Source organism: Oncorhynchus mykiss, chromosome 9, assembly GCF_057628025.1.
Source record: "Oncorhynchus mykiss isolate SJ-2025 chromosome 9, ASM5762802v1, whole genome shotgun sequence".
Classification (NCBI taxonomy): domain Eukaryota; kingdom Metazoa; phylum Chordata; class Actinopteri; order Salmoniformes; family Salmonidae; genus Oncorhynchus; species Oncorhynchus mykiss.
This window is the reverse complement of record NC_143030.1, coordinates 64,285,877-64,297,935: the sequence shown is the minus strand read 5'-3', so window position 1 is coordinate 64,297,935 and position 12,059 is coordinate 64,285,877. Positions and strand designations below refer to the sequence as shown.

General features: G+C 40.9%; 1 protein-coding gene across 1 annotated transcript; it reads left to right on the top strand.

The window, feature by feature from the left end:
• The first annotated feature begins 1,347 nt into the window (after window positions 1-1,347).
• On the top strand, window positions 1,348-5,251 carry LOC110532517 (uncharacterized). Its single transcript, XM_090185007.1, has 2 exons — window positions 1,348-1,617; window positions 3,753-5,251. The coding sequence occupies exons 1-2, from the start codon at window positions 1,487-1,489 to the stop codon at window positions 4,093-4,095; spliced, it is 474 nt and encodes a 157-aa protein (XP_090041133.1). The 5' UTR covers window positions 1,348-1,486; the 3' UTR covers window positions 4,096-5,251.
• Window positions 5,252-12,059: the final 6,808 nt, after the last annotated feature.

Genomic DNA, 12,059 nt, shown 5'->3' with positions numbered 1-12,059 from the left:
CAGGGACTGGGAGACTAGTCGGGATCGAGACAACAATGAATGGAGCAAAGTACAGAGAGATCCTTGATGAAAACCTGCTCCAGAGCGCTCAGGACCTCAGGTGAAGGTTCACCTTCCAACAGGACAACTACCCTAAACACACTGCCAAGACAACGCAGGAGTGGTTTCAGGAAAAGTCTCTGAATGTCATTGAGTGGCCGATCCAGAACCTTGACTTGAACCCAATCGAACATCTCTGGAGAGACCTGAAAATAGCTCCCCATCCAACCTGACAGAGCTTGAGAAGATCTGCAGTGAAAAATGGGAGGAACTCCCCAAATACAGGTGTCAAGCTTGTCGCATCATACCCAAAAAAGACTTGAGGCTGTAATCGCTGCCAAATGTGCTTCAACAAAGTACTGAGTAAAGGGTCTGAATACTCATGTAAATGTGATATCCGTTTTTTATTTTTAATAAAATAGCAAAAATATTCTGAAAAACTGTTTTTGCTTTGTCATTATGGGGTATTGTGTGTAAATTGATGAGGGGGAAGAAAAAACTATTTAATACATTTTAGAATAAGGCTGTAACCTAACAAAATGTGGAAAAAGTCAAGGGGTCTGAATAGTTTCCGAAGGTACTGTATATGTACCATAGCCATGTGGCTGTCTGTTAGTACTCTGTGTTGGTTGAGCATGTCTGACCAGTGTTACAAAGTCATAACCTGCTGGCCCTGGTTCTGATCAGTGGCCTGAGCAGGATATAAGAGCAAAGTTGACAGCTCACTTTGAGACCTACCTCAGCCACAGAAATGTGGGTCTTAGAAGGGGTGAGAAGGACAGGGTATATGGCCAGCTGTTCATTGTGTGTCACATGCACTCAAACAAAGCGGAAATCACACTAAGCAGTTAATGAGATCAGATGTCCTGTCACTGTGTAGTCATGGAAGACTTACGGTTCCTCCCTCCCGCTCTACATTCCTCTCTGACTTTCACCCCTCCTGATGTCAACAACAGTTTTCCCAGATCTTATCCAATTGCATAGTGCAGTAAACAAGAGTGTCATCATAGAAAGATCATCCCCCGTATGCTGAGTGTAGGACTATTTAAAACGATGTATTTGATACCATTCCACTGAATCCGCTCCAGCCATTACCACAAGCCCGTCCTCCCCAATTAAGGTGCCACCAACCTCCTGTGGTATACAGACAAGATTTACTTGAGTCCCAGCCCATGTGGGGTGGAGGGGAATGAGGCAACTGATGTACTGGCTAAACAAGCACGTTTCTCCCTGTCGCTGGCCCACACTCCAGTATAGTAGGTGGCGGTAATGCACCATAACGTTGACGGCCAACTGCCGATGAACCCCACAGAAGAAGACGTATTTTCTTTCAGTTGGACAAGAAAACATCGTACAGACACATACGGTGTAGTAGATTAAAGTGTATATTTGCACATTTCAATACATGTATCAACTTCATGAGCGACAATAACATTCTACGCGTGAAATGGAGTCTGCTTACACTCGGTTCGATTCATATGACTTCGAGGTGGATTTGAATTTCCAGAGTGGTTTGAAAAATCTTCAGGCTTCCAGCGAGGAAACTGTTTTGGCGATTAAATTATTATTTTACAATCGGTACGTGCTGCTGACATCATTTTACCAATCATATACATGAACACTAAATTCTGAATACATAGTACTTTATTTGTTTATTATCAAAGAGTACGCTCAACTCAATTGTTTACATTTTTGTTCGTGGGGCATAAAACTGACTGATTCGGCGCCGCCAAATGTCACATCGATAGCTAAAATGCCGGCAACAGTAAATAAAAGCCCACCTGCAGAATATTTATGTTTATTAATGGTTTTGCCAGACCCGTCCAGGGATGTAGTAGAGGATAAACGCCGCTTACGCACCTTTTTTTATTTGTGAAATAGCTTTTACTCGCCTTTTTATTTAGTTGATTAAATTTTAACCGCGTATTATAGCGTCACTCATCTCTCTGTCAAGCGAACTACCTTGGGCCAGACCTATCGTGTGACAAGTGGGTGAGAGGTCGCTGACAGTGGGATTTTTTTTCAACATCCATCGACTCCTGGGGTGTCTATAGACATCGCCATTCTTCCTGACTCGGAGAATGAGTGTACAACAAGTCGTTGATATTTCAGTCAGATGTCTAGCTAGCTATGTAGCTCAAGGGCTCTTTGGCTGTAAAGATGGACTACTATAAATTCTCATAACAAAATAGTGGTGAGACAGACAGTGGTCAGGCTGCAATGAAGGAGGCAAAGGAGATACACAGCAAGAGGTAGCATAGTAGGGAGAGAGGTTAGTAGTACAGTGCTTCTCAAATTTGGGCTCCAGGACCCATGTGAGGTCCCCTAAAATGTAAATAGTGTCCCCTGAGAGAATCTTTAATCTTAATAAAACACATTAATAATTTGTTTCTCTTCAAATGGGTAAGGAATACAACATTTTAGAATGAACTAAGGGCCTTTCACACTGTCAGAACTTCCTTTCATGTCATGATGTGTTGGGACAGCCTGTGTGAGCTAAAAGTTAGTGAAATATAAAGACTCTATTATGTACTCGGAAACAAAAATATAAAAGCAACAATTTTCAGTGTTGACTTACCACTCATATATGTAGTAAATAAGTAGTGTAATGTATTATTGAGTAGAACATCTAACACCATTCCCAGACCGAACGTGCGCCATTGTGTGCAAATTGATTTTGTCCCTCCACACAAAACGCGATCACGACACGCAGGTTGAAATATCAAAACAAACTGAACCAATTATATTAATTTGGGAACAGGTCGAAAAGCATTAAACATTGATAACAATTTAGCACGCTAGCTAATTTGTCCTATTTAGCTAGCTTGCTGTTGTTAGCTAATTTGTCCTGGGCTCTAAATGTTGAGTTGTTATTTGAAATGCACAAGGTCCTCTACTACGACAATGAATCCATACATAAAACGGTCAACCGAATCGTTTCTAGTCAATTCTCCTCCTTCGACTTTTCCTTTGGACTTTATATGGGGATTGGCATCTAACTTTCATAGTTTTACCACGACAACCGTCCGACCTCAGTTCATCTTTCAAAATACCCACGTGGGTATAACCAAGGAGGAGATGGCACGGGTATCTGCTTCTATAATCCAAAGAGGAGATGGAGAGGCAGGACTTGCACCGCGTTCAGCATCACAAATAGAACTGACTAATATTTTAGCGCTTGGCAAGGCAGACACTCATTGGTGCGCGTGAGCAGTGTGGGTGCAATGATTGAATAACGTGTATGTGTAAATGTATTTTGTAATGCTCATGCACGTGACGTGAGCAGTGTCGTCAGAATGTAAGCTAGCGATCAATAACACTTTTTTTCATGAGGTTTTTGCGATATACTGACATCTTGTGGTGACTAAACAATTGCATATAGGAACTATTACAAAGCGATGGTCCTTTAAAATAAATATTAGTGCTTGAAAAAGTACTTGAAAGTCCTTGAATTTGACTTGCCACTGTCTGTTTGAACCCTGTAATGGGATATTTCATTAGAGCAAATGTACTTTTTATTTTCAAGAGGATCATTTGTTTACAAGTCTCCCAATAGTAGGTCCTAAGTTTTTCTGTTGACAAAAGTAAAACAGTTGTACTCTCCTCTGTAAGCCATTTTCTTCGAAAACCATGAGGTATTGAAATGAACACATCTTAAAGATTGTGACTATTTGTTTGTTTTTCACATTCTTCATTGTATTTATCCTTGCTAGATTTGTCGAGCCCATTGACTTGGATGGGTACAAACAATGGCGTGTAAGTTCTACTGCCCTGTCCTCGACATCCTCCATGGGTGACAACATTGAACAGTTGGAGAAGTTCGACCACTTGACTATTGCAGATTCAAATTCTGATATTTGTGAAAGTACCACTGGTGGGACCTCAGCGAAGACAGATGCAGCCCTTTCATTCGAGGAAGTGTTCCGGCTAGTCCAAGCAGGAGAGGAGGTCCCAGGCCTTTCAAAGCTGGACATAAAACCTAATAACCAAACTCCAACTCCCTCGCAGATGGAGAGGAGGCCAAAACCCTGGGAGAACTCTAAGACACACATGTGACTTGTACACATGACTTTTTCCCCTACTGTCCACCTTTGAAGAAAAGTTCATTTTTAATATCCTCTAAACTTGCAATAAAAACATTTTCTTTTTTGCTTTTCACCATTTGATCAAATAAGATAAAAATCGTCATTGCATTGTTCCTGTAGAACTTTCTCAATCTGATCTGTCTAAAACAACTACACCAAACATGTTAAATAGTTCCAGTTTGACTCCTTTTATTTCTGAGGATAGTGTATTCAGCGAGGGTGATATTAGCACCTTGTAGTTGCTGGTTGTGAAGGAGCAGCCATGTAGTGTGAGTGGGGCCAGCGCTTATTGTTCATCTTCTGCTTGGTGGTAGTGTCTGCCCTTGTGACCAGTGCTGATGGTCCTTCAGAAGCTCTGGGATGGGGGGGCTGGGTGATGGGGAGCAGAATGCTGTAGGACATGGCCTTGTAAACTGTCAACTACAGAGAGACAAAGACACAAAATAAATAAACAGGCACATCCTTATCCCTTTTGATTTTGAACAACAGAGATAGTGACTAATACTCTCTAAAAAAATGACAGAGCACTACACATCTGAGGCCAGGAAACGGTCCCATAGAGTCAGATGTAGGGTCTTTACTATATGTCTTCTTACCTGCTCTTGACTGCTGAAGGTTGGAGGTCAGAGGCAAGGAACGGAAGGTGACGTCTCACTTTCTGTTTGTATGCCTGTCCTGAAATGCTGCTGGTCTGAGGGAAGGAGAGTTAAGGCAACATTCAATCGTTAGGCAAAGTAACCACACAAGAAAATGTGAGTTGCAGTCAGTACTTTAATGTGATGTGTGTAGTAAAAGTGAGTCACCCAGTAAAATACTACTTGAGTAAAAGTATTTGGTTTTAAATATACTTTAGTATCGGAAGGAAATGTAATTGTTAAAATATACTTAACCCTTGTGTGGTGTTCATGTTTTTGTTATTCACCCAATGTTTGCGGGTCTGATGGACCCACAACATTATTGTTTAAAAAAAAATACAGCCATTTCAATTGACATAAAAATACTTAATGAATACTTAGATGTTGACTTATATCAATTACAGGCAGTATAGACAGCATACATGGTTAATATTTGCCATTTACCTCTGCTAGATCACATTTGTCAATAAAAGCGCTATTCGTTTTATAAAATTAGATGTTTTTGTTAAAAATAATTTATAATCAAGAAATGGGTGGAATAATCATGTTTATCTTGAACACATACAAATTAAACAAGGTTTTTATCACTATTGATGTTTATTGCTTTGAACTGAACAAATTGGACAAATTTTACATACAGTATTTTATGGAAATTATAAATGAGACCCATTGAAAACAAATTAAGGCCTGTCTACACACCACACGAGGAACAGAGTTTTACTGCGTGTGTGTTGCAAATGTATTTCTTGCACTTGATGCATGTGTACTGTGTCTTCCTGTCTTTCTTGGGTCCACGCACATTGTAGCTCTTCTTCTTGTTGCTACCGGCTGTAATCTAGAATGATGAAAACACTTAGTTCAGGAATTTTATTAACATCTCACTCATTCACATATATTGTTACAGTAGGCCAAGGTAGGAGAGTCATATCATACAAAACGGAACATACACTATATGACCAAAAGTATGCGGACACCTGCTAGTCAACATCTCATACCAAAATCATGGGCATTAATATGGAGTTGGTTCCACCTTTGCTGCTATAACAGCCTCCACTCTTCTGGGAAGGCTTTCCACTAGATGTTGGCACGTTGCTGCGGGGACTTGCTTCCATTCAGTCACAAAAGGCTGTCATTGTAAATATGAATTTGATCTTAACTGACTTGCCTGGTTAAATAGAAGAAAAAAAACATTTAGTGAGGTCAGGCACTGATGTTGGGTGATTAGGCCTGGCTCGCAGTCAGCGTTCCAATTCATCCCAAAGGTGGTCGATGGGGTTGGGGTCAGGGCTCTGTGCAAGCCAGTCAGGTTCTTCCACACCGATCTCAACAAACTATTTCTGAAACAGGAAAGGGCCTTCCCCAAACTGTTGCCACATTGTATGCTGTAGTGTTAAGATTCCCTTCACTGGAACTAAGGGGCCTAATCCGAACAATGAAGAACAGCCCAAAGACCATTCTTCCTTCTCCACCAAACTTTGCAGTTGGCACTATGCATTGGGGCAGGTAGCATTCTCCTAGAATCTGCAAAACCCAGAGTTGTCCGTTGGACTGCCAGATGGTGAAGCGTGATTCATCACTCCAGAGAACGCTTTTCCACTGCTGCAGAGTCCAATGGTGGCGAGCTTTACACCTGTCAGCAACGGTGTGGCTGAAGTAGCCGAATCCACAAATTTGAAGGGGTGTCGACATACTTTCATATATATAGTGCAGGGATCATCAACTAGATTCATGCGTGCCATTTTTTTCTTGAGTGGATGGTTGGGGGACTGGAACATAATTACAAATGATTTGTAGACAGCAAATTTCCCACAAGAAACCCAAACAGATACAATATTTGACTAAAGCATAATAATTTCAAACCTTGCTTACATTTGTATTTGATCAGGTGTCTTTCTGTTTTGCGTGGAAATACTTAGGAACAGATTTCCCAAATGAAAAACACTTGGAGCTGATTTCCTGGTGTTTTCACATGTTTTTTTTATGTCCAACAATGAAAAAGCAATATATATATATTAAATCAGCTAAATAAAACCAGCTGAAGGCCAAAACCGGGGAACCCTGATATAGTGTATCATACTAAGTGTCTCAGATTTACAGTATGTACAGAATAGTACGAAATGCTCTGAGACCAGGTTGGTTCCAAAGGCCCAGACCATAATGACTGACCATAGCCACACCAAATGTTTTAAAACGTTGTCTCCTGCTGAACGCGCCTGAGAACGGCAGCGTGGAGGAGAATAGTCAGGATGTTATAGGATGAACAGGGATGAAACATTGGCTGTCGGGGTTCCGAAATACAAAACTATGTTGAAAGGATATAAGACATATTTCATGAACCAAAACAATATTAATGTGCATTTTGTTATAGCGCGGGTGATAAGCATCTTGAAGGGGAGGTTCCATATTCTTGATGGGCTACTTCCTTTTCAGTTTGTGAAAATAGGGAGTTTTTTTCAACTTTGATAAATATGTCAGGAAGTGTGGTATTCAACAATAACATGCTGGGGGGTGGGTAGTGTCCAGACTCCTAATTCAAGAGCTCAAATTAAAGAAAAATATTAACATGAAAATCAAAGCAGTATACCTGGTCAACTTAGTCAATTAAGCCAAATCATCTGTTATTGTTAGCTCATTAGACACATTCCTTAGTGTTGATATGATTGACTTAATACATGTCCCAGCATCTACCTTACTGAACTGCTCTCCACCCTGCACTGTGTGTGAAAAGGCAATGCAACAATGCTCTCCCTCAACGTGAGCAAGACAAAGGAGATGATCGTTGTCTACAGGAAAAGGAGGGCCAAACACGGCCCCATTCAAGTTGGCGGGGCTGTAGTGGAGCGGGTCAAGAGTTTAAAGTTCCTTGGTGTCCACATCACCAACAAACTGTAATTGTCCAAACACACCAAGAAAGTCGTGAAGAGGGCACAACAAAGCCTTTTCCCCCTCAGACCGAAAATATTTGGCATGGGTCCCCAGATCCTCAAAAAAATCAACAGCTGCACCATCGAGAGCATCCTGACCAGTTGCATCACCACCTGGTATGGCAACTGCTCGGCATCCAACCGTAAAGCGCTACAGAGGGTAGTGCATACGGCCCAGTACTTCACTGGAGCCAAGCTTCCTACCATCCAGGACCTATATAGTAGGCGGTGTCAGAGGAAGGCCCAAAAAATTGTCAAAGACTCCAGTCACCCAAGTTATAGACTGTTCTCTCTGCCACCGCCCGGCAAGCGGTACTGGAGCGCCAAGTCTAGGTCCAAAAGGCCCCTTAACAGCTTCTTCCCCCAAGCCATAAGACTGCTGAACAATTAATCAAATAGCCACCTGGACTATTTACATTTACCCCCCCCCCCCCCCCCCCTTCACACCTACCTACTGTACATGTACAAATTACCTCGCCTAATCTGTACCCCCGCACATTGACTCGGTACCGTGTACAGGTGTAGTCGGAAGTTTACATACACTTAGCTTGGAGTACTCCACACACTTCTTGTTAACAAGCATAGGTTTGGCAAGTCATTTAGGACATTTACTTTGTGCATGACACAAGTAATTTTGCCAACAATTGTTTACAGACAGATTATTTCACTTATAACTCACTGTATCACAATTCCAGTGGGTCAGAAGTTTAAATACACTAAGTTGACTGTGCCTTTAAACAGCTTGGACAATTCCAGAAAATGATTAAGCTTAAGAAGCTTCTGATAGGCTAATTGTCATCATTTGAGTCAATTGGACGTGTACCTGTAAATGTATTTCAAGGCCTACCTTCAAACTCAGTGGCTCTTTGCTTGACATCATGGGAAAATCAAAAGAAATCAGCCAAGACCTCAGAAAAAAATTGTAGACCTCCACAAGGAGGAATGGCCACTCAGCAAGGAAGAAGCAACTGCTCAAAAACCGCCATAAAAAAGCCAGACTACGGTTTTCAACTGCACATGGGGACAAAGATGGTACTTTTTGGAGAAATGTCCTCTGGTCTGATGAAACAAAAATAGAACTGTTTGGCCATAATGACCATCGTTATGTTTGGAGGAAAAAGGGGGAGGCTTGCAAGCCGAAGAACACCATCCCAACTGTGAACCACGGGGGTGGCAGTATCATGTTGTGGGGATGCTTTGCAGCAGGAGGGATTGGTGCACTTCACAAAATAGATGACATCATGAGGTAGGAAAATTACGTGGATATATTGAAGCAACATCTCAAGACATCCGTCAGGAAGTTCAAGCTTGGTCGCAAATGGGTCTTCCAAATGGACAATGACCCCAAGCATACTTCCAAAGTTTTGGCAAAATGGCTTAAGGACAACAAAGTTAAAGTATTGGAGTGGCCATCACAAAGCCCTGACCTCAATCCTATAGAACATTTGTGGGCGGAAATGAAAAAGCGTATGCGAGCAAGAAGGCCTACAAACCTGACTCAGTTACAGCAGCTCTGTCAGGAGATATGGGCCAAAATTCACCCAAATGATTGTGGGAAGCTTGTGGAAGGCTACCCAAAACGTTTGACCCAAGTTAAACAATTTGAAGGCAATGCTACCAAATACTAATTGAGTGTATGTAAACTTCTGACCCACTGGGAATGTGATGAAAGAAAAAGCTTAAATAAATCCTTCTCTCTACTATTATTCTGACATTTCACATTCTTAAAATAAAGTGGTGATCCTAACTGACCTAAGACAGGGATTTTTTACTAGGATTACATGTTTGTGAATGGTGTAAAACTGAGTTTAAATGTATTTGGCTAAGGTGTATGTAAACTTCTGACTTCAACTGTATATAACCTCGTTATTGTTATTTTATTGGTTTACTTTTTATTTGATTTATTACTTAAGTTTATTTTGTAAATATTTTCTTAACTCTATTTCTTGAACTGCATTGTTAAGGGCTTGTAAGTAAGCATTTCACGGTAAGGTGAACCTGTTGTATTAGGCGCATGTGATAATAACATTTGAATAGATTTTTGTAGACTCTGCTTCTATCTCCTGAGAATGCAAAACATGAATTGTGACATCATTTATTATGTTATTTGTCATGTGATTCAGACAAAACAATGATTTTCAATTAAAACCTGATCACGTTTTACCTTAGTTATACTTTTTCTATTTATACAGAATAGTCTTTTAATGAACCACAATGTGTTTTACCTGAACCTCCTTGTCCATCTCTTGTGCTGAAGTTCCAACCAGCCACGGGTAAATGTGCCTTGCACAGAATCTGCTGATGGTGTCCACTGCCTTAATGATAAAATCCTCATATCGTGGGACATGGAAAATGAAACTTTGCTGGGGAGTCCAGGTGATAAAATCAGCTTGACAGACAAACATCTGCAGCTGCACCTGTGAAAACAAATGGGGAAAAGTATCATGCACCTCAGCCCCATGACAGTCTAACAGTATAGGCTCTATCATGGGGCTGACCTTCATGCTGGTGTAATTCCACTTAATTTTATATGATGCTTTCACACTGACGTATAATGGTAATAAGATTAAAATTGCACAGTGACCATACCTGAGTGTAGAAGGAGGAAAATAAAGTATTGAGATGTCCCCTGTTGTCTTCTGTCCAGTGGTCAGTTGAGTGGTCATTTGCCCATTTAAAGGGATACTTTGACTCAAGTACTCCTTCGCCACAGCACACACATGATATGTATCCATCACAAGAAAAGTCTATATATGGCATGTCTTTAAAATTTAATTTTAAAATGTCTTTAAAATTCTACAGCCTGCCTTTTCCGCTTTCAAGTTAAAATGCATCTTGTATACCTGCTCTGATACTATCTTTGTAGAGGTTTGTTATATTGCAGTGCTCAGACCTTATTTGTATGTCCACCTCATGGTCCTTGCCCCATAGAATGCATGGTGTTTTGAGTTGGTTGTCAACTGATTGACTTTTGCAGAGGTCTTTAATAAGTTCTTGGAATGGTTCTTCCGGTGATGTGTGAATAACCATGTGTGCAGAGGAGCCTGTGATCCGTCCTGCTCTATGTTGGTGCCAAGCCTTACAGGCAGCCTGATCTTTTGTTTCTTCCTCCACCTGAGAAACTTGCTCATCTGTAAAACCTTGTAGACTATTGTCATGACGTTGCCCTGTCTGTGAGGTTTATGACCCACATAAAGGGGTTTATGACCCACATAAATACCTTTCCCCCTTTTCTCTCTCTACTCTACAGAATAAACTCTTGGAAAGCCCTTTGTTAACATAGAGAGAGTATGGTAACATCAAAAGGTTGGGAACGGAATAATATTTCGATAATCCAACCAGTTTAAGGTATCCGTTGGTACTTAACCTCTGCGCACGGAACCCGGTAGCGGGATGAAATTCGACAACATACGGTGATCGCTACATAAATAGTCATATTAAACATTCATGAAAATACAAGTGTCTCACATGTTTAGAAAGCCTAGAATCTTGCTAATCCAACTGCGTTGTCAGATTTAAAAAATGATTTAATGCGAAAGAATACGATGCGATTATCTGAGGATAGAGCGCCATAAAAAAACAACTATTTCAACCAGCACAGGCGTAACAAAATCACAAACTGCAATAAAATAAATAGTTTACCTTTGACGATCTTCCTCTGTTTGCAATCCCAATGATCATTGTTACACAATGAATGGTCTTTTGTTTGACAAAATCAATTTTTATAGCCTAACACGAAACATTTTGTGAACCGCTTGTGTCGTGAATTCTGTCTCATTCCATTTTCGACGACACATTTGAGGTAAATACACACACAAAACGTGACTTTTCCAGTCATGTTTGGTTTCATTGCAATCAACTGGTTTGTTTGTAACACAACCAAACCTGATGGGTAATTTCGCTGGACGTATTGACTGAAAGAAACCGATTTGAAGACAACAAGTAATGACATCATTGTGCACCAATGATTTGCCCGCTGTTTCGTTGATTGACTGTATTTTAACCCAATGACCACTGATCGTCTTGAAATCTAGCTGGGTAGATATCCAATGAGCTGAGGTAAATGGCAATATGTAATGTTTATGTGTTGGAAGACCAACCCATGTAGTAAACTCCGGCGTAAAGAGGTTCATTCGCCATTGATGATTCATACCGGAAGGAGCAAAGCATGTGTCTCCTGACCCCTCCTGTCTCAGCCTCCAGTATTTATGCTGCAGTAGTTTATGTGTCGGGGGGCTAAGGTCAGTTTGTTATATCTGGAGTACTTCTCCTGTCCTATTCGGTGTCCTGTGTTAATTTAAGTGTGCTCTCTCTAATTCTCTCTTTCTTTCTCTCTCTCTTGCTGAGGACCTGAGCCCTAGGACCATGCCTCACGA

What these genes read in the sequence shown, in the direction of transcription:
- LOC110532517 (XM_090185007.1), top strand. Translation starts at nt 1,487, where the DNA reads ATGGAGTCTGCTTACACTCGGTTCGATTCATATGACTTCGAGGTGGAT. An exon ending in AAATTATTATTTTACAATCG is followed by an intron (nt 1,618 to 3,752) that starts GTACGTGCTGCT and finishes TATCCTTGCTAG; the next exon opens with ATTTGTCGAGCCCATTGACT.